General features: G+C 48.5%; 1 protein-coding gene across 5 annotated transcripts in view; it reads left to right on the top strand.

The window, feature by feature from the left end:
- The window catches only part of CHD2 (chromodomain helicase DNA binding protein 2), a 135161-nt gene extending 116281 nt beyond the window's left edge, over nt 1-18880 (top strand). For all 5 annotated transcript variants that reach the window (XM_081831603.1, XM_081831604.1, XM_081831602.1 and 2 more), the window contains 5 exons: nt 1804-1982; nt 3942-4041; nt 6264-6477; nt 11292-11535; nt 15415-18880. In XM_081831603.1, coding sequence (XP_081687729.1) covers nt 1804-1982; nt 3942-4041; nt 6264-6477; nt 11292-11535; nt 15415-15748 — 1071 coding nt within the window. In that variant the 3' untranslated portion in view covers nt 15749-18880. The remainder of the gene's footprint in view (nt 1-1803; nt 1983-3941; nt 4042-6263; nt 6478-11291; nt 11536-15414) is intronic.
- The last annotated feature ends 5705 nt before the right edge of the window (nt 18881-24585 follow it).

Genomic DNA, 24585 nt, shown 5'->3' with positions numbered 1-24585 from the left:
TGGTTTTCGTATCTGTTAGGCATTCATGTTTCCAGCGGATTGTCTGTTGTATTCTTTGCCTATTTTGGGGTAATTTGGTCTTACCTTTTCTATAGCAATCTTTTATACATTCATGATATTGATCTCTTTCTTACCCATTACAGTCATTACAGACACCTTCCAGGTTATGGTACATCTTTTTATTTTGTGTACTTCTTGAAAATTGAGGTATAACTCTGAAAAGTAAACAGATGGAATTACCACAGAGTGATAGAAGTTTGTAGGGTTTTCTGTGTTCTGAAATTTCGTGCTCATGTGCCTTAGTAGTTTGTTGTACCAGATAGCTTGTGGTTGACAGCCATGCCCTATGGGTCTGAGTTTTCTTGAATTATTTTGTGGTGATTTCCTCCTAATTCTTAGTTTTATCTTTACAGAACTTTTTGTTCTGGGAAACGGGACTTTGGGAGTGGTCCATAATATTACTACGTGTTTTTCATTTCTGCTTTTGAAATTCTACTTTCTAGGAGAGCCCCTCCACTTTCTCACATTAGTATTTCTTTTAAGCTTTTTACTTCTCTTGTCATGTTTTATATCCATGATCTTCCCCTGCCCATGGTTCTCTGAATGTTTTTTTTTTTATATTTCCCTTTAACTTGTTTTCCATCGTTGATGTTAGATATTTTTTCAGATGACTTGTAATCATTGGTTGTCTGCAAACACATTTGGGAGTAGGGGACTAACCATCCGACCCGAAACTCTGAGCATGTGGGTGGGGCTTGGTCGACTTCCTGTGTTTACTCTCTGGTGATGTGGCTGCGCTGCTTTTTGGGAGGCTTGCACTGGGTAGTTGCCCCTCTTAGAAGGTCAGATTTTGTGGACAAGGACCCTCCAGTCTCCTGAGTGGAGGGTGAAGGCCTGGCTCTCTTCATTCTGGAGTCTGGGAGGCAGAAGGCCAGGCGCGGGCTCCTCTAGGGTGCGTCTGCTCATACGCTCCTGCTTCAGTACGTAGCCCAGTTCAGAGACCGCTCCTTTATCTTCTGCAGAGAATAACCTCTGTACCTTTTGCTGGGCCCAGTTGGAAGTTTGGGTGTCTCTTGTGAATCTGGGTATTTGTTACTTCTAAGCATTGTTGGAAAAAACCACTCAGTTTTAACTCTCCTACTTCAGAGGCACCTAGCTTGCCTCTGGGGTGGAATGTGGCAGTATAAGCCAGGTTGGTTCACATCTCGGGCCTCTTAAGTCATTTCCCTTGCTGCCAATATTTTGTTGCTTTTGTTTTCTCTTTCATTTTCCCTTGTCTTTGTGGGTTTTTTGAAACATTCCCTTTACTGTTGTTCAGTGGAGTTGGGCGGGGGAGAAAACGACTTTTGTGTTCAGCTCACCATCTTTATCTGCAAGCCTTCCCCCTTAGTTTCTTATACGCCCAAAGGACTTGTAACCATTTTATCCTGCAGTTTCAGATAGTTTATCTGGTGGTGGGACGTTTCTGGGTTAGGCCTGTAATCTTGCTTCTCATTTTATCTTCATAATGGCCTGATGAGGCATCATCACAGCCCTCTTGCAGACGAGGAGACAGCATTTGGAGCTATGATAAAAGGAAGGTACAGAGGTCATCACTCTAAGAGATGCTGTTGGGACCTGCACCTCAGGTTTTCCTGACTTTACATTTGTGCTTGTTCCCTGGGCTTTAACCCGTTCCTCCCCTAGCGGTAACATGCCGTGAGGGTGGGCTGGGTTTTCTCTGGGAAGTTAGGGCACAGGGAACAAAGACAAGATGTGTTTGCTGCAAGTGTTTTATGTCTCTATTCTGTTGGCCTGTTCCAGTGCAAAGAGCGGATGAGGCCTGTGAAGAAGGCACTGAAACAACTGGACAAACCCGACAAGGGGCTCAACGTGCAAGAACAGCTAGAGCACACCCGAAACTGCCTGCTGAAAATCGGAGACCGGATAGCCGAGTGCCTTAAAGCCTACTCAGACCAGGAGCATATCAAACTGTGGAGAAGGTAAGTGACCTCGGCCTCAGATTGCCTGGTGTGATTTGACAATGTGTGTGTGTGGGGAGGGATCTGTGTTTGTTTTATAAAAGCTGACATAGCCATCTAATGAGAATTTTTTCCCCCTGATAAAACCCATCTATTGGCAACATACCCACAGGTTTCAATTTCATTTTCCTGCAGTAGCCATTCCACTGAGACAGTCTTTTGAATAGGTAGGATGATGTCATTATTTTATAAGAGAAGAGCAGGGAGACTGGATTTGCTGGCCTGTTCTCAGAGCAAAGACTTGGTCTGTAAACCTGGAAGGGATAAAAATCATCTAGTCTCACTACTTCACCCACCTCAGGTTGATAGATATAATAACTATTTGAATAGTTCTCTACTAACACATGAGGTGAAACAAAGATTAAAACCACCAGAACTATGATTTTCCCATTCTCTCTGATAATTGAAGAACTCTAGTAGTAAGTTGTATTAATGCAGTTTAATCCAGAACTTTAATTTGTAAGGCGTATCATGGTTCATATATAGTCATTTATATATTCACTTTTGATTTTTTAGGAAAACACAACTGGAATTTCTTTCTCAAAGATAATTGTAACATTAAGTCTCTTTCCATAATCCAAAGTGACTTTGAACTCACGTACTTCATGGTTCATGTAATTATTTGGTATAATATACCCAATCACAGTGGATTGGTTTTGAGTGAAAAATGGATTTAAGAAAACTTTCTGTCATGATGCTATACATAGCATGCTTCACACCTATCAAAAAAATTAAGTTTCAAAATGTTATTTTTGTTCCCTTTTATACTGTTACCAACTTCTTCCTGTGCCTAGCCACTGGGCTGTTTTTCTAGTCAAGTTAATCCCTGTTGGAAGAGAACAAAAGGTCATCCTAATACATAGGTCTCTGAAGCTAAGCTTCCTGTCGGGCACTGGGGCCTGTGTTGGAGTGTGTGGGGCACTGTAGACCTGGCTAACAGTCGTTCATAAGAAGGTCCTTGCCCCTTCCAGAGACACTGTCCATCCTGAAGTGGTCATTGCACGACCAGGTATGGTAGGTGTTGGAGGAGGAGGAGGGGCCTGCAGAAGAGCAGTCAGGGAGGATGCTCTTCTGAGAGGCAGGCAGGTGTACTTGAGCTGGGCGTGGAAGAGTAGGGCTGACTTGCTTACGCTTTGGCACAGGCTTACAAGTGGGCCGGTGAGGGGGGCTGGGAGGTTTTTAGGGTTTAAAGGCAGTTTGTTAAGACCACTGAAGCCAATTCTAGGCGATCTTAAAAAGGAAGGGAAGGTGCAGCAGATTTACTACTCCGGGAGCCAGTCCCATTTGTGTGGGTGGCATGACGTGGTCAAACTGTTCTCTACAAAGTGTGGAAGGAGGTGACACTCCTTTTCTAGCTCACTGCGAGTACCACTGCCTCCTTGTTCTAGATGCCCGTCTTGTTAGTCACCCTGCCATCCAGGGTAATGCCTTGCTAGGGTGAGTGCAGTGGCATTGCAGGGAGGTGCTGCTTGGCGTTTTAAGGAAGAAACGAGAGGTCTTGGTGGTGACAACTGGGATGGAAGAAGGGATAGCAACATGGGGATGCCCGAATGTATGTAGGTCCCAACCAGGAAGATGGTGGTAATGATGGGTTGGGTTGTGTGGCTGAATCTGGAGGTGTGGAACGTGGAGGAAGACTTCCAAGACTTTCCTGGGTGCCGGTGAAGTAAGGGGTTTTAGGTGGGAGAGCCCTCGTCTCCCGACCCATCGGCCAGACTCTGTGGACACTGGCATCTAAAGATGTGTTAATGAAACGCAGACCTGAAAGAATGTTTCTGTTATTTAATTTCTACACTTGGTCGAGTATCCATGGCAGAATTCAGTAGCTTGCCATCAATAAAGAGAATAGAAAGTCATTTAAAGAATTCTGTAATTTGCTTAGAACTGTTGTTTTATTTTTTTATTTTTTATTTTTTTTAGGAATCTATGGATTTTTGTTTCCAAGTTTACAGAATTTGATGCTCGAAAATTGCATAAGTTATACAAGATGGCTCATAAGAAAAGATCTCAAGAAGAGGAGGTAAAATACAAATTTAATCCTAATTTATACAAACAGATAAAAACCAGTTCCACAGAAAAATTCATTAGTTTTTCCCTGGGGAGATGGTCATGGGATGATATTGTTGGTGCTAGAAGGGTCCTTGGTTCCTCGCCCTCACTACAGATGGGGTGGAGGTGCCCAGCACGGCCCCGCCTGTCCCCGCCTGTCCCCGCCACAGTGTGCTCTGGTACCATGTTAGCTCTGCAGTCTCTCGGCACACTCCCCTAGTGGTGAAAGTAACAGTGAGACTGGACGGGTGAAATAGCCAACGTATTAGAACCAAAGCGTATTAAAATTCTGACAAGGAGTTGTTACCCTGTGTTCCTGTGTCCCGGAATCACTTACTCACCAATCTTTTTTTTTTTTTTTAAAGATTTTATTTTATTTATTTGACAGAGAGAGAGAGAGACAGCTAGAGAGGGAACACAAGCAGGCGGAGTGGGAGAGGGAGAAGCAGGCTCCTGGCCGAGCAGGGAACCTGGTGCGGGGCTTGATCCCAGGACCCTGGGATCATGACCTGAGCCGAAGGCAGACGCTTAACGACTGAGCCACCCAGGCGCCCCGACTTATTCACCAATCTTGTGGTAGCTTATAAACGTGGCTCCTGACTAGTAACAGGGTTGTGGGCAGAAAATACTTTTCTGTTCTTTTCTGGCCATGTATACCTACCTGGTGTCCTTCCAGCTTTCGTACGTAGTGTCTCAACTGCTCATGTAAAGGAGCAGATAGGAGAAGGTACCCAGAAGTTCCTTCCCTTCTCTGGCATAGGGGATGGGCACATAAGTGACTTTGCTGATTCTGCAGGGGCTGTGTTCCTTGTGCCTGCATGCCTGTTTCCAGATCTGCTGACTTGCCATGTGGTCCTTACCCAAATCAGCCACTCAGGGCCGATCTGTGAACATTGAACACCTCCGCCACTAACATGTCAGCTCCGTGAAGGCAGAGATGTTACATCTTTCATCCTCTGCTATGTCCTTGGTGCCTGGAATGGTGCTGGGCACGGGGCAGGTGCCCAGAAGTATTTGTTGCATGAACTTAACACTGTGCTTAGCCTCGTGTGGGACTGTAGAGTAGTACTCTCAAGTACTTTCTAATTTAATTTTACATGGAAGAGTATGATATAGCAGTAGCATACAGAAATAATATATTAATATCACTGCGTGTTAATGTAAATTTTGAGCATTGTAAAAGTCCGAGAGGATAGTCAGGAAAAGCCCGAGGGGGGAAAGACCCTCTAGTGGGGATTGGAAGTTCCACACGATGAAGTCAGACACATGGTGGTCAAGGCCACATTCGTCTGAGTCTCAGAAGGAAGCGTGGCTGAGTGAAAGTGGTGGTCCTGCTGCTGAGAGTACCACTGTCACAGCTGTGCTGAAGGACAGGTCCGATGTGTCAGCAGACAAAGCAGTTCTGAGAATTTAATGAGGTAATTAAGGACTTAAACGTGTTTACAGTGGAAATGACTTAAACATCCAACAGTAAGGAATAGATTAAATGGGTCATGATATATCCATACTGGGGAGTTACTCAGCCATAATAAAATAGTGCAAATGAGTGTTTACATGAGAAGATGTTCACAATACATGAAGTGAAAGAAGAATACCAAAGAATATTTTTGTTGTTAAAAAAAAGCTTAGAAAGACATGGACCAAATTACAGACATTAATTCCCTTGGTGGTGAGATTTTAGGTCACCTTGCATTTCTTATTTTTTTCTTACTATATTTTCTGTTTTTATGTCACATTTTACTTGTGTGGTAAAGAAGCAAACAGATGTTTAGCTTGACTTTGGCGTCTTTGGCGTAGGAACTAGTACCCCCTGGGCTAGTCAGGCCTTGTTGGTTCTAGTTAGTCTAGGAAAGTTGGCGGTCCTAGTTTTACGCGGTCCAAGCTGAATCTCTGAGAACGCGCAAGGCCTGGGCGTCTGTTCCGCACATGCCCGGTGCGGTGGCATCCAGCAGTCCGTGATCCGTGCTCACAGGACTTGCCAGTGGGGGATGACTTTCTTGTCAGAGCAGCATGTGCTGCTTTGAGAGACTGGTGTGCTGCGGGAGCTCGGGAATTTCGGAACATGTTTTATAAGTATGTAGTAGATGGCGGGTTGGAAACCAAGAGAGGAATACTTAGAGGTGGTGATCTCTGAACTGTTCTTGGGAATTCCGCCGGGGGGCTTAAGATGCTTTGGTTTCTTTTTATTCTCAGGAGCAAAAGAAGAAAGATGATGTGATTGGTGGTAAGAAGCCGTTTCGACCAGAGGCCTCGGGCTCCAGCCGGGACTCCCTGATATCTCAGTCGCACGCCCCGCACAACCTTCACCCTCAAAAGCCTCACTTGCCCGCCTCCCATGGCCCACAGATGCACGGACACCCACGAGATAACTATAATCACCCCAACAAGAGACACTTTAGTAACGCAGGTAGGTCATTAAGTGGAGTTTTAAAAAGAGATGCCAAAAGAATCACTATTTTCTGAAGATAGCAGCTAGACCTTTGTGCTGTCTTCTCCTTTAGGACTTTGTCTTCTGTCTCAGTGAGACAGAGGGTGAAGTAAAGGTCCAAAAGGCCGTTTGTTACTGCAGCTTGAAGAAGAACATGGCCACCATAAACAAGTAATAGGCTGAGATGAGCAATTTACATTATATAGGATGGTGAAATGGTTAAAACTGTTAATACTGAAAGAGCCTTGTAAATTGACAACAAAAGAATTAGCAAATAGAAAAACGGACAGAGGTTAGGAATACGGATTTCATACAGAAGAGGAAGTTCAAGTGGCCACTATGACAAGGTGACCAGCACTGCTCCTAGGGAAATGTAAATTAAGGCAATAGCAAACTAACCAATTTTTTTTGCCCATTCAGATCAACAAAAATTAAAAGGGTGGAATACACAGAAATTGCTAACAGTGTGAATTGCTGCAGTGTTTCCAGAAATTAATCTGAAATATCTAAATACATAAGCCTTTTTTTTGGTTTGTACAAGAATGTATGAGGATGCCATTCCAGTCTTACAATGGCAGAAAGCTGGAAGTAACTTCGATATCCATTAACAGGAGAATCATAAGATAAATAGTAGGACACTGGTGCTCCATATTATCTATTATTAAAAAGAATGAGTTAGCTTTAGAGATAAAAAAGATGAGAGAGAAGGCAGCAACAACGACAAAATCTGTGTATGTCTAGATTTATTAAGGTGACACTCACATAACATCAACTTTACCATTTTATTTTTATGTTATTTTTTTAAGTTTTATGTATTTATTTGTGAGAGAAGGTGTGAGAGAGAGCATCAGAGAGAGAGCAACCAGGAGCAGGGGTGGTCAGAGGGAGAGAAGCAGACGCCCCGCTGGGCAGGGAGCCTGATGCGGGGCTCCATCCCAGGACCCTGGGATCATGACCTGAGCTGAAGGCAGACACGCCCCAAACTTTACCGTTTTAAATATCCAGTTTAGTGGCATTTAGTACATTCACAGTGTTAACGTAACCACCACTTCTATCTTAGTCACAAAACGTTTCCATCAGCTCAAGTGGAAATCCCACATCTGTGGGGCCGTTTCTCTCCATCCCCTGCCTGCAGCCCCAGTGTGTATTCTGTCTGTCTGGATTCATGTGTTTGGGACACTGCCTGTTAATGGAATCATACTATATGTGTCTGATTTCTTTCATTTGGTATATTTCCAAGGTGTAGCTACAGTGTAATGTGTGTTAGTACTTCATTCCTTTTTGTGGCTGATTTGTAATGGACAGGTCACAGTCATCCATCCATGGGTTAATGGACATTTAGGATGTTTCTATTTTTTGGCTATCATGAAGAGTACTGCTGTGAAAAATCTGTGTGTAATACGTATTTGAGGACCTGTTTTCAACTCTTTCGGGTATATTCCTGGCAGTGGAATTGCTGAGTTATATGGTAATTCTAATTTAATTTTTTGAGGAACCACCAAACTGTTTTCTGTAGTATATGTTTGAATAAGTATAGAGAAAGATGTGAAGACAGACCCAGTACCAGTGACCTCAGGATGTGGGGAATGGAGGGGTGACTGCAGGAAGTTAATAATTTCTCCATCTGTTGTTTTACTGGTTATACTGAGCATGGATTTTGAAGATACAAGTAAGAAGAAAGGGAAAAAAGTGTATAGAATCAAAGCTAAAAGTATATGGAATATATAGAAATCATAGTGTAGGATTTTGCAAAGGGTCATGTATTCCATATTAATTAGGATGAAGTGTTAATTTCTTTCTAAACTTCAGTTCTAGGATTTCCATTTGATTCTTTTAAAAAATACAATTTAGTCTTGTAAAATTCTCAAGCTTTTAGAAAACTTGATTTTCTCCATCTTTTCCTCTTTTTTTGAACATATGAATTATAGTTATTTAAAAATTTTAACCTGCTAACTCCAGTATCTGAATTATTGTGCGTCATATGTTGTATGTTTTATTTCTCTTGGTTTTCAGTTCTACAGTCCCGTCTTTTATGCCTAATTATTTTTGATTAAATGGGAGAAATCTACGGGATGCCTGGTGGCTTAGTTGGTCCTGGGTTCAGGGGTCCTGCGATCAAGTCCACCTCCCTCTACCCCTCCCCACCGTTTGTGCTCTCTCTCGCTCTCTCAAAATCTTTAAAAAAAAATAAAAGCGGGAACCTATGTTTTAGAAATTGTGCAAGCTCCAGGTGATGTTGCTTTTCCCCAGGGAGGATTCATTCTTTCCTCCCCTGGGCACATGGAGTGTGAGGCGATCATTCTGATCTAGTCTGCCGCTGGTCCCCTGTTCCTGGAGCTTAGCTCTTCCGAGTGCTCAGCAGAGGGCCTGTAGCAGCATTCTCTGCCCCCTCCCCTTCCGCAGGCTCTAAGCTTCAATCTCGGTTTTCTCAGCACCACGAGACTGCCACAGGCTGATCTGCTGTTCCGAGGATTCCAGTTTAGGTTTTTAGCCTTCTGCTCCCTGCAGACACAGCACATGTCCTAAGGGAAGGTTGGTTGTGCGTTTGAGCCCCTCGGCTCTGCCATGCCCCTCTAGCCTTGAAGGCCCTCCGGAGGCTCTGCTGGTGTCTCTGGTCCTGTGCTGGGAGCAGCGCAGATACTCAGCTTCTCACCTGTGCGCAGAATCACAGCCTCCCTGCCCGCAGTGGCTTCGGCAGTCACCTCTTAACTTCTGTGAGCTTTTCTGCTCTTTGGAGTCTTACTCGTTCTAGTCCTGATGGCTCTGGCTGATCTTTGGTGTCTTCCAGCAGGTAAGTTTTGCTTACGCGGCCTTTCTCACTGTTCTTGGCAGAATGTAGTTCTGCTGCTGTAAACTGCCCAGAAGCAGAAGTCCCATGTCTTCTAATCTTAAAAATCTAAGTAGTTCAGAATTACCTGATCCCCATTTGATTGACAGGGAAAAAGGTGATTACTGCACAAGACGATTGGACGGTGTTTCCGTGTTCGTAGATCTAATTGTATCTGTCCTGACTTTTCCTTGGGATCAGACTGGTTTTGTGTTATTCATGTGACGTCACTGAATTTATATTCTGATCCTTTGAAAGAACTCTTCTTAGTGCACTCACTGTAGTCTTTTATTTAAGTCTTGGATTCTCACCCATCTCCTTAATAGCTCAGTACTTCCTAACCAGCGACCTACCTCATGGTGGGTTCAGGAAGAAAGAAAAGCACTGTTTGGTTTCTCTGGAAATAAATGGCTTGGCTCGAGTTGTAAGCATCTCCACTATCCTGCAGACACTGACACCCTGTTTGAGATACTACTTTCCATTCGGTTTGAAGCCATCTTCAAGTGATTTGTTTTCATGTCGTGAAGGTGTCTCTTTTTTGTTGTTGTCCATTAAGTTATTAGGCTGAGTAGTCGACGTTTTTTACTTGTTGCTTCTCTGGCCTGACCCACCGTGGATCAGCAGTGACTTGAAGCCGCTGGTTGACTGCATGTTACTTCAATGGTGTCAGATTCTAATAAGCTGCACAGGTTCCTTCAGGGTGTTGTTCTGTGACTATACAAAAATGCTTAGAAGACCAGCAAAATGAGTAGAGAGACATCTATCTGATGGCTTATTTTTGGTGTTAGCGTAGTTGTAGATAGAAGATGGATTTCCTGTGAGGCCACATAGTTCCTTCTGGTTAAGCCTAAGGCTGCCCGTAACAAAGAACCACAAACTGGGTGGCTTAGAACAACAGAAGTGTATTCTTCACACTTGTGGAGGCCAGAAGTCTGAAGCCAGGGTGTCCGTCGGTTGTTGCTTCCTGGGAGACGTGAGGGAGAATCTGTTGCCAGCCCTTGTCCTGCTGTGTAGTGCCTGCCTGCTCTCCTTGGTGCTCCGTGACTGGTGGCTGTGTTGTCCCCGTCTCTGGCTCCATCAGTGCATGGTCTTCCTCCCTGTGTCTGTCTCAGACCTCCCTCTGCCTTTCTCTTAGAAGAGTATCTGTCATTGGATCCAGGGCCCAATCTAAATCCAAGATGATCTCATCTCGAAATCCTTAATTACATCTGCAAAGACCCTATTTTCAAGTAAAGTCACACTTACAGGTTCTAAGTGGACCTATATTTTTGGGGTCACACTTGAGCCCACTGTAGCCTCCATTCCTGGACTTCTGTGTGTTCACTACCTTTTCTGATTCAAATAAGTGTGATTCTTCTCAGGGGAAAAGGGAGGCTGAAGAAGCAAGAACATTTCAGTTTGGCCCTGCCCTTGAGAGGTAGCATACTGATCCAAACCCAGAGTGAAGGGAATCACTTTTTACAGGAGGAGGTTCGTCTCTTTGGTGTGGGCTGGGAGAGAGTAATACAGTCAGTATGTCCAGTCTGGAAATACTTTCAGAGACCGGGCACAGCTTATGGTTACTAGCAGGTACGTAAACTTCCGACATGTGAGCAGAGGATGCTATCTCGCGGCTGTGAAACTCCGCAAGTTCTGTTCTCTGAATTAATGTTTGGTTTTGTTTTTTTGAGTGAAATCCCATTTTAAGGCTCTGACGCAGAATGGAAGGTAAAGAGGCTTGGAGAATAAAAAGCCATAGTTCTTCGGACTTCCTAAGAGAAAGGCCATGAATTTTCTTTTGCCTTAAAATGTGAGGAGAGAATGTTGGGACTCAGTACTGGTATGTTTACCAGCAGCAAAGAGGCTATGAAGGAGGAAATACAATGTCTGTTTCTGTAACACGTGTCAGCCTTTGAGTTTAAACTTCAGTGGTTGTGAAATTCAGCCATTTGTTGCAGTCGTGAAACTGTTCTTTCTTTTCCTGCAGATCGAGGAGACTGGCAGAGGGAAAGAAAGTTCAGCTATGGTGGTGGCAACAACCCTCCGTGGGGCAGTGACAGGCACCATCAGTACGAGCAACACTGGTACAAGGACCACCATTATGGGGACCGGCGACACATGGACGCCCACCGTTCTGGGAGCTATAGACCCAACAACCTGTCCAGAAAGAGACCTTATGACCAGTACAGCAGTGACCGAGACCACAGGGGACACCGAGATTACTATGACAGGTAGGCGGAAGGTCCTGAGACACCAGACGCTGATCTCTGCCAGGAGTTTTACTCTTGGAGGGGGAGAGACAAGTAACATATGCATTCATGTCTTTATTAAATGTTCGTTGAACATCTCATCATGTGCCAGGCATGGTCCCGAGTCTGAGCTGATGTTTTTGCTGTCAGGGCATCCTCAGGGTATTGGGGAGGAATCCTGGCGTAGGCAGCTGACACCATGTGCTGAGTGGATGGTTGAAAGTAGAGGTTTTTGAGGTTTTTCCTGGGGGCTGAGGAAGAGGAGAGGTTGCTGATTCTTGCTTTGGGCCCTGAAGAGTCTGCTAAGGGGAGAGAAATGGAATAGGTATCACAGGCCCAGGCCAAGGGTCGGCACCCAGAGAGGGAAGCCCAGCAGATGAACACTTTGGCTAGTAAGGGCTTGATTGCCAAGTTACAGGTCTTAAGTTGTGTTCTTTGGGTCATAGGGAGCCATCTGTAGTTTCAGGAAAGGTTTTCTGCCTTCCTCTGAGGAAATGTAGAGAAGTGGTAGCCTTAAAATACTAGAGTCTGCAACCAAATTGTTAAGCTTGGTGCGAGGCTCTCAGGCAGCAGGATCCTGAGATGGGTCCCAGCCCCTAGTCCTTGTCTGCCACGACCCCACAGTTTAGGGGTGAAGGGCTTTTTGAAGTCGTACCCTGTCTACAACTGTACAAGACCATTATGAGCCAGTTAGCATTGTAACCTGTGGGAATAACTATGGGAAGGGCTGAAGAGGTTTTATTTATTCTTCCTAATTTTAGGACTTGACTATATTTTAACCTCACAGCCGCTTTGGTTTTCCTTAGGCTAACGACATGCTTTGGGCTTGAATTTGAATTTGGAAAGTTTTGTATAAACATCTCCTTTTTTTTGGAGGATCTGGTAACACATTAGCAAGTGGCTCTAGCCGAGTGGCCGCTGTCTCCTTGAGAGGGGTCTGTGTCCCCCTCACCTCCCACCCTTCCGTATCGTCTAGTCAGGCTCCAGTGGGCATTTGCCCTGTATTTCTTTGTCTAGATCTGTATTTCCATTCAGTATCACTTTTTTTTCCTGCCTGAAGGACTGTCATTTTACTATGGGTCTGCTGGTGATAAATTCTTTCAGCATTTCTATGTCTGAGAAAGTCTTTAGTCGGCGTTCATGTATGAAAGATACCTTTGCTGGGTATAAATTCTAGATGAATACTTTCAGCACTTTAAAGATGTTCCTCTTCTTTCAACTTGAACTGTTTCTGATGAAAAAAATCTGTCATCTCTTTGTTTCTCTTTACATAACGTGTGTTTTTTTTCCTTTATTCCTAGTTTTTATCAATGATTATAGTGCATCTTGCTGTATTTTTCCTCGTGTTTGTTTTGCTTGGGAAGTGTTGAGCTTCTTGGATCTGTGGGTTTATCTTTCTTACCAATTAGGAATATTTTTTTACCATTATTTCTTCTGTCCTCTTTCTCACCTCTTTTGGAGATTCTAATTACACCTATAATTACGCTGTTTGTATTGGTTATTTTTTTAAATTTTGTTTTCTCTCTGTCTCCGTTGGATGGTTTCTATTGCTGTGTCTACAAGTTCACTGAGATTTATTTTTCAATGTCAACCTGCCTTGAGGCCCATCTAATATGTTTTGCATTTCATACATTGGAGTTTTATTGCTAGAAGTTGTATTTGGGCATTTTTTTCCCCCCCAATTTAAATCTTTCTCTAACCTTTTGAAATCTGGAATACAGCTTATAAATAGTTTTATCCTTGTTGGCTAATTCTACCATTTGGGTTAGTTTCAGTTGATTAGCTTATTTCCTCATTATGGTCTTAGTTTCCTGGTTTTCTCCATGCCTGGTAATTTTTGATTAGATGCCTCACCGAGTGCCAAGTATTTTGTATTCCTATAAATATTCTGGAGCTTTGTTGTGAGACACAGGTTACTTGCAAACAGTTCGACCCTTTCAGGTCTTGCTGTTAAGATTCTTTGGGCAGAATGGGAGCTGCTTTCTGGCAAGGGCTGATTTTTCCCACCGGAGGCAGGAACGCTTCATGGTACTCCACTGATGTCCCTTGAAACTTGAGGTTTTTTGGTATAGCTGGTGAGAACAGGGCACTTGCACCTCCAACCTTCCGGGTGGTTATTTCCTGGCCTTGGGTAGTTTCTTCACATGCACACCCTGAACGGTGTTCACCGAATCCCCAAGGGGAACCGTTTGCAGGTCTTTGAACTTCTTTCTGTGTGCAGAATTCTCTTCTGCGTTCCATCCTCTGAACTCCAGCTGCCTTGGTTCTGCCCCTGCCTATTAATTCTGGAAGTCTCCCTCCCCCTGTGCTGAGGCCTGGAAACTGTCTCAAGGCAGTGAGGGGTTTATTATGAGCTTCATCTCATTTGCTTTCCATCCCTCAGGGAATCACTGTTCTTTGTTTACCTGACATCTGGTGTCTTGAGAACCACTGTTCTATACATTTTGTCCCCTCTCTCTTTCTCTCTCTCTCTCGTTTAATGAGGGAAAATCCACATAATATGAATTAATTATTTTAAAGGGAACAATTCAGTGACATTTAATACATCCACAATGTCGTGCAACCATCTCGGTCTCAAGTTCTAAACACTGATCACCCCAAAGAAAAGCTGCATAACCATTAAGCATTCCCTCCATTCTGCTGTCTCCCCAGCTCCTGATTATTACCAATCTGTATTTTGTTTTTATGGATTTACTTCCCTTAGATATTTTGTATAAATGGAATCATAAAGATGTGGTCTTTTGTGGCTGGCATCTTTGAACATGTAGCATCATGTTTGAGTCTCATCCACATTGTAGCACATGCTGGTACTTTGTTTCTTTTCGTGGCTGAATAATATTCCATTGTGTATTTTTTATCTATCCATTCATTGATGGACATTCAGATTGTTTCCACCTTTGGCTCTTGTAAACAGTGCTCTACGAACATGGGTGTAAAAGTATTCATTTGAATACCTGTTTCAGTTATTTGGGGTATATGCCTAGGAGGGAATTTTTAGTTATATGGGAGTTCTGTGTTTGACTTCTCCACGGTGGCTGAAACATTTTACCCTCCTACTAGCAATGTACCAGAGTTGCCATTTTCCCACTTCTTTGCCAGCACTTACCTTGTGTGTGTGTGTGTGTATGTGTTTGTATGTTTGTTTAAACGAGGCCATCCTAGTGGGTGTGAATCGGGTAGCTCATTGTGATTTTGATTTGTTTCATTAAAGATGTTGAACTTCTTTTCATGTGCTTAGTGGCCATTTGTAGATCTTCGGAGAAATGTTTGTGTCCTTTGCCCATTTTTGAATTGGGTTGTTTGTCTTTTGGTTGTTGACTAGTACCAATTTTCTTCTAACAGGATAACAAGCAGTTTACTGTGGTGCTAATTAAAAATTTTAATATTCTTCACATTGAGTCAATTTTTAAAATAATTTAATTAACCTTTCATTTACTGTTGACTGTTTGGGTTGATTGTGGCTTTTACTGTTACTAATAACTTCTCAAATAATTTCCGTGGCTCTTTTTCTCCTGGGCCAGGTCAAAGAATGTGAAAATGTTTGTAGATCTTGCCAGTTTTCCTGAAGGGAGTACGGCTTTACAAAGCCACCAGTGATTCAAGTGTGTACTTGTTTCATTGCAGACTTGAGGCTTATGTCATTTCATAGGTTGTGTTTTGCCAATAACTATAAAATAGCCCTTTGTTACTGCTTTTGTGGGTTTTTTTTTTTCCCCCCCGATTCCTAGTAATGTAAGCATTTGTAGAGACTCGAGTCCTTTGGAAGTGTCCTTGAATATGAGTGCATGAGGAAGAGCCGGTGGATGAAGAAGGAAGGGATGGGTTTGGTCTTTTCAGCTAATCCTTGCATCTCCATTTCAGGCACCATCATGACTCTAAGCGGAGGAGATCCGATGAATTTCGGCCTCAAAACTACCACCAGCAGGATTTCCGACGAATGTCTGACCACCGCCCCCCTATGGGCTACCATGGCCAAGGACCTTCGGACCATTACCGCTCTTTCCACACAGACAAACTGGGGGAGTATAAACAGCCCCTGCCTCCCCTGCACCCTGCAGTGTCAGACCCTCGCTCGCCCCCTTCTCAGAAGTCTCCCCACGATTCCAAGTCACCCCTGGATCACAGGTCTCCTTTGGAGAGATCACTAGAACAGAAAAACAACCCAGATTATAACTGGAATGTTCGGAAAACATAAAGGACAGCTGGGCAAGAAGGGGAGAGCAAGAGTCATTAAGCACCTGGATATTTTTGGTCTGATCCAGTAGGAGCCAGTTACCTAGACCAGCAAGTGGAGTTTCTGGACATGCTGCTGCTGTCAGCTTGCCGGTGGAAGGAGCACTTCAAGGAGTGGGGCCTTTCACTTGGTCCAGCTTGGGTTTGGGTCGCCACTCCTGCACTTTGACACCCCATCCCATTCCAGCCTGGTTCTGGCCTGTCACTGCGATGGGTGCTAGGAGGGAGAGGTGACTTTTGTGTATGTACCAGCTTCGTGGGCTGTGTTTCCCCAGGGAAGGAAGCCTGGGTGCGGTGGGCTGGGTAGGAGCGTGTGTGTGCAGGCTGCCGGGACCTGCTGGGACGGCACATGATTTGCTTCACTGTGATGTGACGGATGCTGCTGACGGGGAGCGGGGCGTGGGTCTCGCCAATGGGACTTGAAGGGGAGCAGGTATGCTCCTCAGACGTGTTCTTGGGAGAAACCGCACACTCGGGCCTCACCTGACACCTGTGTTGCAGGAGGACGGAGGGGAAGAGCTTCCGCAGCGGCCCCTTCCCGACCAACACTAATTTTTCCCACACTATCTGTATATTTCAGAGGCCCGGTCTCCGGAGTGGGCCGCCTCCGCCCTGGTGCCAGGGGAGTGAGCGCCCGTCCGGCAGACTCCTGAGTACTGTGAGTGGGGAAGCACTGGCCCTGGCGTGGGTCTTCCTGGTTGAGGGTGGGCTGACAGCGGGGCTAGGGTGGGGGCAGTGAAGCCAGGGCCTCGGAATCCCTGGTGGATTTCTGATCCTGGGGCGAGAAGTGTCAGTCCAGGGCCCGGCTGGAGGGGGAGGCTTGCTGCTGGCAGGTGCCCAGGTGCAGGTGAGGAGCAGCTTCCGGGGAGGGGGCTCTGGGTGTTGTGCCCGCTCCGCCTCTGCAGCTGCCTTGTAGTGACTTCAGTTCCCTTTGCACGGCGTGAAGAAGTAGATGGCGCAGGGCACAACGTCTGCTGACCCCGTGTGGCGGGTGGGCAGGTGAAGCTCAGTGACCTGTGGGGAACAGGCTCGTACGGCCAGTCGGGCATCAGTAGAATTGAACTCCGGTGTTTTTTAAGAATGAGATCAAAGGAAGTACAAACCTAAGTTAAAGTTTTTGCGAACTAGGAAGCCCCCAAGGACGGGGGACTGCGCCGACAGAGTCCTGCCAGGGTTGAACGGAGTCAGAAGGCAAGTTGGTTGCACCCAATTCATCAGGCTCCTTTCGTTCTGATACTGGGCCTTCCGTTTTATTCTTTTTAGATATCACCAGTATTGTTTGAGTATCCAAAGGCCTTTCTGGATGGAATAACTGACTTGAACCTACACCGTGCCTAAACGTGTCCAGGCTCAGAGCTGGTGAAAACCTTCCCATTGGGCACACACAGGGTTAAACTCCCTGAACTAACCTGTGAGGACTTCATAAAATGATCATCACTTACTTGCCGGTACCCTGGGCAGCAGCATTCATGCCTTTACTAAGAAATCCCCAAGTCCCGGCACCCCAGTGGAGCAGATGTGGCTTTGGTGGGTCATTGCTGCTTGCTGTACGCAGCATCCTGGGGCTGGCCAGGGGTGAGTTCCAGAGCAGAGTCTGGGTCCTCACAGCTTGTGTTGGGAGCTTAGTGAGCCTTGCCCCATCCTTACTGATCTCATGGTACTAGGGTTGCTCAGCGTGGGCTCGTAGGGGGTCAGCAGGCCTGGGGCACAGCCCAAAGGAATGCACAGGCGCCCCTGGCCACAGTCATCCCACTGTGACTGCTCGGGGAGAGCATGTGTCCGCTTTGGCCACCACCAGCTTAGCTTCTTGCTGACGGTACTGATGCTACCCTGTGTTTTCTTGCCCAGGCCGAAGAGGAAGGCTAGATTGGCTTGCCTGGCCCTTTGGGGTTGGGGGGAGGGATGAGCCCCAGCATGTCTCTCCCCTGGGAAGTCCGGCTGTGTCCTCTGGGAGGCGCAGCGTCCCCCTCCCCTTACAGGAGGCCCTGAATTTCAATATTCGGCAAGGGTGGTTTTCTCTGAGTTGGTAAGAGATGTGAGTTATTCCCAAAGATGTCTCATCATGAAGAAAAAGGAACTTCCTTTTGTTTACATTCAGGACTTTTAGTGCCATATGATGTAGCAAAAGGCAATATTCGCCAGATCAGTGTTAAATTGATTATAAAATTACAGTATCCCCGTAAAAGCAACTATTTTAGGTGTTGAAGTATGTTTGAAGAGTGGGTTGGGAAAAAGGCATTTCCTCATTGACCTGAATCAGTATATTGTATGCTTTTATCACAAACACATTTGCACAGGTAGGGATTCTCTCCCTTGTGGATGGGGTAAGCTGCCCCAGGAATCGGCGAGGGTGGTATTGTGCGGAGCCTGGCTTTGAAGGATTTAATGATTGGGTAGAAACAGCAGGGGTTGAGGAAGAGGGTGGGGAGTTAGCATCACCTGAGATCTGAGTAGAAATACCCTGCGCAAGGATGCCGTTAAAGTCCAGGCATGGCACTGTGGTCTTTTCAGAGACTGGAGAGAAACAGCTAGGCCCTCTGCAGAGCCCGATCTGATGTGTGCGCCCCCCCCGCCCCCCGCCGCCGCCCCCCCGGTCATTCCTTTAACCCTTCCACGGGAAACCAGAACACTTCTCACATAGTGCTGCAGACATTGTAGTCTGATGCCCGAGAGCTGTGTCAGGATGTGCAGTGCACACGCGATTCAGTTACGAATTCACACAGGGACACTGGAATCCTACAGACCAAAATCCACTCGTCAGCAGGAGCGGTGGCCCCAGGGCCCAGCGCCAGTGGTCTTCCGGCTTGTTTGAGGGCTGCCGTGTCGGGCGGGGAGAGCCAGGCCAAGGGTCCAGGCTGCTTTAGTCCGTCCGTACCCCACGCGTTCGGGGACGGGTGGCTTTTCTTTATTGTAAAATTGTGGACTTTTAAAACCTGTTGACTAAACAGTAATTAATTTATATTTGTGAAAAATGCCACTGTCCTAGTGATTTCTGATGTAAATAATGTTGTTTATATAGTATGTATTAAATTTTCCTACATTGTAAAACTGCTGTACTTTTGATTCTTGTATATTAAAAAGTGTTACTAAGGATTTTTAGAATCGGGCGAACACTTACATTGCGTGGCGTCGGCGTGAACTCTGACTGGCTACGCCTCCGGCTGCTGCCTTCCCTTGGCCGCTGGGGCCTTCAGACTGCTTGCCGGCCTCTGAAAGGGAGCCTCTTAAAAGTCTCATCAGTTTTCCTTCCGGCACCAGCGGTGGCGTTGGGCCCGGGACCTGACCACCGCAGGTTTCTGAGATTGTCTCTGAGCAGCCCCCGCCAAGGGTAACAGCCCCTGGCCGAGCAGCTCGCGGGTGGGGTGAGGAGGGATGAGCCGGAGGAGCTGCTGCAGCCCCTGGTGGAGCAGAGCTTCCCTTAGCTTCCCACGTTGCCGGTGCCGGGGATGGAGCCCGGGAGCCCGGGAAGGTGCATTTGAAGACCCTTGTTGTCCCGCCCCACCCCCGCAATCCAGAGGAAGTGAGAACACCGTGTCAGCCAGCGCACTGCCTTGAGGGTAATTTAACAGTTGGGTTATATATTCATGAAGGGGGAGAAAGGCATTTTATAATGGAAACACTGACACAAATGTTAACTCTAGCAATTTGGCACAGGGGCAGGCGCAGCTCCTGCGAGGCCCAGACGGAGGAAGCGTGGCACAGCCCACGGGTGGAGATCCCGTCTGAGTAGGAGTTGGAGGAGTTTGCCAGACCCAAGGGGTTTTGCTAGTACTTTGGGGACTGCAAAACCAAACTCCCATCTTTGCGAGGCTCTCAATTCTTGATACCAAATAAACCCGTGTGTTCACTCAGCTCCCGTGACCGTCGACCCCGGAGGCATGGTGGCAGGGGCCCTCGCTCATCCTGGTCTGGGCGGGAAGGAGAGGCTGGGATTCTTAGCGCCTAGAGTTCTTGAGTCAAAGACTCAAAGAAGAGTTGAGGGTTCTTCTTGCCGATAACTCGGTAAACGATTAGCAATCGTGTTGCAACTCACAGCTCGGCTGGAACCGCTTTGGGAAACTTTAAAGCGCTGCAATAATCAGCTTATGATTTACAATAGCAACGTGGCTTCTAAACCCATGGCTGCCAAGAAGCCTGCCTTTTACTGGAAGAAGCAGGCCCAGGCCCCCTCCCTGCTCCCTGGCGGGGCCTCGCATGTCTGGCATCAAAGCAAGTCCTCCTCAATTAGCACCAACAGAAAGGTCACCTATTGAAACACAAGGCCCTACAGTTTGCCAGACGGGTCTGGACTCGGGATTCCAACCTGTGGCTCTTAAAGGAGCAGCACCAGGTCTGCCTTCGAGGCCCCGTCTTAGCACCCGCCCCGTGCCTTCCCTGCCCGCCCCGCACCCGCTCTGCCCGCCACACCTTGAGGCTGGAATCCCGCTCGGCCCGTCGCCTCCCAACCTGCCTGTGTATTTGTTCTGTTCCCTGCCTTGGGGAAGAGACAGAGCCCGACCCAATAAAAGCTCTTGGCCCTGTAGAAATCAGGCCCCTCATGGTGCTGGGGGACCACCCCCCTCCTTAGGCTTGAGGGTTGGGTGTTTCCCGGTCGGTTGTGTGGCCCTGAGATCTGGTTTTGTGCGGGAACACGGGCGAGTCTGCGACCTGCAGCCTTCTCCCCTCAAAAGCAGGCAGAATATCCCCTGCTTGGAGCCAGCTGCCCCATGGAGGGTTCACACTTGGTATCTTTTTCTTAAAATTTTTTGTGATGCAAAAGGGGATTGTCATTGCTACAGCGCGGTGTGTGCTGACACTGTGCACCATGGTGGCCTTGGGGGGGCCCGGGGGCCTACAGGGGGCTGGCAGGAAGGGCGTGCATTGTCTCCCTTCGGCCCCTCCCTGTGTGCAGTTGGGCAGGTGGCCTGGGCATCTTCATTTGCACACGAAGGAGCTGGCTTCTCGGGTTCACGTGGTTTTACCGGGAGAGCGCGGTGTTAAAGGCCTGTAACCCCCCCTACGGCCTACGCAGAGGGAGACAGTGTTCACCAGTCCCTGCTGGGAGGGCCGAGGATGGGGACACTGAGGAGGGCACCTGCCCAGCCCGGAGGGCAGCCCCGGCTTAGCATTCAGCCCAGAACCTTCCGAGACCAGCAGGGCTGCTCCTCTCGGATCCCAGCTCACTGGAGGGGCCCAGCAAGACGGCTCTCTCTAGGAGGAGATTAAACTCCGCTAGGAAGGCCCAGCAGGGAGCTCACAGTGCCGTGGGGACTAGACAGTCACGAGAGAGAAAGTTTTTCCCTTGACCAAGATCTTGAGCGCCTCCCATGGGCCAGGCCCTGTTCTGGAAGCTGGGGACGCACATTCGGCAAACCAGGACGAGGGCCCCACCCTCTGAGCTGAGGGTTGGCAAGGCACACCTAGACCCAACAACAGAAGCACAAAATGTCACTTAAGTGCCAAGAAGAGAGGAGACGGGCATAGGGACCGGGCGTCGGGGAAGGCATGGGTCTAGGAAGGGGACAGAGCTGGGTTTGAACCAGCTGGCCTTCTCGGGCTTACTGTCTCCCTCTGCGAGCTGCACCTACAGAAGTCGGATAAGCGGAGTTTGCCAGGCCCTGGTGGGGTGAGTGAGGTCACTGAGGGTGGGTGAGATGGGCTTGGCACCTGTCGTCCTTCTCAGAGGGCGGTGTTGAGACATCCCCAGGCCCAGCGGAGACCACTCCGGCCACTAGAGCTGGGGGCCTGCCCCTCGTGTTTGGAAGAGGGGCAGTTAGTTCCCATCCCTTCCCTGACGGAGGGTCCTAAGTGAATGTGGTTCTGGAATCTTCCTGCAGGGGGCAGCAGATTTCCACAAATAGCTTGCCTCGCGGCCAACACTTAAGTTTACACAACCCCCCGGCGAGGCTCCCCGTCACTCCTCTGGCCTGGCGGGCCGCCTCCCTTGGCCGCAGAGCGCACGCGGGAGCCAGGGGCGGGGAGCCACCTCACCCCTGCAGGAAGTGTGACAGGGGATGGCGGAGAGGAGAGGCGGCGGGACGAGGCCAGCCTCACCTGCTCCAGCCGCAGGAGGCCCGGGGGGCGGGGCTGACCGGCTGTGGCCCCGCCCTCTCCGTCCAGGCGGCCCCAGATTCACTGACACAATGGTTGGGAGACGCGCGGGTTCCTGCTCCTTCGGGGTCCGGCCTCGCCCCCCTCTGCCCTCCGTGTGGCCGCCAGAGGGACGTCCTGAGCCACAAGGCCCAGGCACCACTGCAGCTCCCCCGACCCTCCGCTTAGCACTAAGCTCCCTGGCTTGGGGCCAAAGCCCTCTGTGCCCTGCCCTTGCTGCCCACTCTCCGGGAGCCCCCTAACTGCTCTTGCAGCCTCTTGCAGATACTCGAGGCAGAGCTTGGCCTCCAGGCTGCGGTCCCTCTAACCCCTCCATCACCTCCCCCGACCTGACGAATCTCCTTCATCTCCAAGATGCAATTCAAGCGTGGTTTCCTCTGAGCAGTCTTCTCGGCCCCTGCTGTTCCCGTTTCCGTTCCCGTCTGTCCCTGCCCTGTGCCCACAGATGCCATCAGAGTCCCGGCCCACCCTGGTGCCTCCACTTTGTCATAGCTGTGGCCTCCGCGTGGGCCGTGTGGGGGCTGGGCTTGGAGCCCTGTCTTGTGAGATGCCCAGAGAAGGGGCCCTGGGGGGCTGAGCAGGCGGGGGCTCAGACCAGGGTTTCCATTTTGATGAACATTTTAAAGAAGTAATTTCAGCAAACCCTGGATCATTTGGAAGAGTGGGAAGGAGAAAAGAACCCAGGACTCTAGGGTTGTATTGGAGCCAAGGGGTCAGTGCTCCTTACCCAGGGGGACAGGGGGACGCACGACGACAGGTTTCACAGGGTCCAAAGAGTGGAAAGTAGAGGGGACCTGAGTCACTCCCTGGCACCAGTGACAGGGGCCTGGACAACCCCACCTTCGTCACAAGGTTTTGCAGTTTTGTTTGGGCTTGATTAGTAAATGTGTCTGGGTTTTATGGTTGAAAGGAGCTATAATTACAATTTATTACAATTAAGAATTTATATTTAGCCTAATGAATTATAAAAAGTCCAACCATGGAGGGAGGGCCTGGAGAAATATTGGCCCCTGGAAGGGGTCTGAACGTTCCCCAGGTATGTTTGGGAACCCTGAGCTGTTCGTGGCCTAGACTTGAGAGTAAATGAAGCCACCCGGGGGGATGCACCTGTGAGCAGAGACCACCATCTGCTGATGGCTACTGGGGGTCGAGCTCTGGGCCCGGCCCATTGCTTTCTTATATTTTAATAATCTCGTCTTCATGAAATGCTGGGAGGCCCCAAGACTTCAGGTCACACATCCAGGCGAGTGTTAGAACTTGGACTCCACCCAAACTCCTCCCACCTCTCAGGGCCACCCTGTCACTGCCTCCTTCAATGGATGCCTCCACCGTCACCCAAGCACCTTTGCACCCCTGTCATCGTGTTCTGGCAGGCCCTGTGACTCGGTCCTAATCCTTCCTGCAGGGGTGAAGTGGGGGATGCTGCCGTTGTCCTGTAATGCCCAGGGGAGAGGGGCCCTGGCCCTTACCTTGGCATTTGGTTTCTGGTGGTCCAGGCCCCCAGCCCTAGACCTGAAGGCCACCCAGGAGCCCTGCGAACCAAGCCCCCTCTCTTGGATGGAGCCTGGGCTTCAAGCCACCCGAACTCCAGGAGAGAGGTGGCCAGAAGGGGGCTCCACCATGATAAATCAGCACTTGGATCAAATACTTGGCAGGGTGCCTGACACATGGCAGGTGGCCAAAAAATGTAGCTGTCATGCTGGGGTGACTCCAGTCTCCATTAAAATGGGGGTGGGGTCTATAGCAGCAGCTGGATCATGTCTGGGATTGCTGAGAAGCCTTGTTCCCCCACCTGGGGAAGCTGATGACCACCCCTGGACCATGCTGACCCACTCTGGTGCCGTCTCCTTCTGGAACCCTAAGCCTCTCAGACTTCAGATCTGAGGGATCCTCTCTCCCATCCTTCCTCTCTTCAGGGTCCAGGTTTGAAGTCCCTCTACCCACCCAGCCTCCCGGCAGGGGTCTGGCCTCACTCCCTGCTAACCCAGGACCAGAACCCTGGATTGACTCCATCGAGCTCCTTCTCCGCCCTCGAGGGAAGAGTAGGTAGGTGGCATGGGTGTGGGTGTTCATCTGGAAACTAGGCCATGGCATCTACCTTCTGGGGTGTCATGAAGATTGTCAAAGCAACTGCAAGACTCAAGGTCAGGGTCGTATGTAGGTGTTTGCTCTGCAGGAGGAGAGGGTGGGGGAGGTGCTGGGATTGTGCCCTCCCGGTGGAGGTGCTGACACTGAGAATGAGGTTGCATCTCACCCCTGCCACACGGTCAGTAGGTTTGACCACCACTTTAGACAAAGCAAACACATCAGGCCTTAAGCGGGCTCTGTCTGGTTCCTGCGGGAGGGAGGCATGAGGTGAGCAGGAATGGGTTCGAATGTGGAAGAATCCATGAGCGGTCCCAGTGTTCCTCTGGGCAAGGTGATGTGCCAGCCTTGGCCTTGGGGTCCAGGCTGCCTGGGATGGCGTCCCCTGATCCCAGAAACACCCCCACCACGCCACGCCTTGTATGCGTGCTCCATCTCTTAATTAAGTCCGTTCTGCTGGGGGCCTTCCTGAGAGTGTTCCTTTCTGTTCCTTTCCTTCAGGGCATAGATCCAGGTCACAGGCAGGAAGTGATCAAACGGTCAAAAGTGCAGAAAGCCCGGAAGGATGGGGAAGGTAGCTGAGGGGTAGCTGTTGAAACAGGTAGCGGGGTTCTTGGCCCACAG

The sequence above is a fragment of the Leptonychotes weddellii genome, chromosome 9, assembly GCF_054177405.1.
Source record: "Leptonychotes weddellii isolate Sample4059 chromosome 9, ASM5417740v2, whole genome shotgun sequence".
Lineage (NCBI taxonomy): Eukaryota > Metazoa > Chordata > Mammalia > Carnivora > Phocidae > Leptonychotes > Leptonychotes weddellii.
Note: the sequence above shows the minus strand (reverse complement) of the source record. Positions and strands in the feature narration are given on the sequence as shown.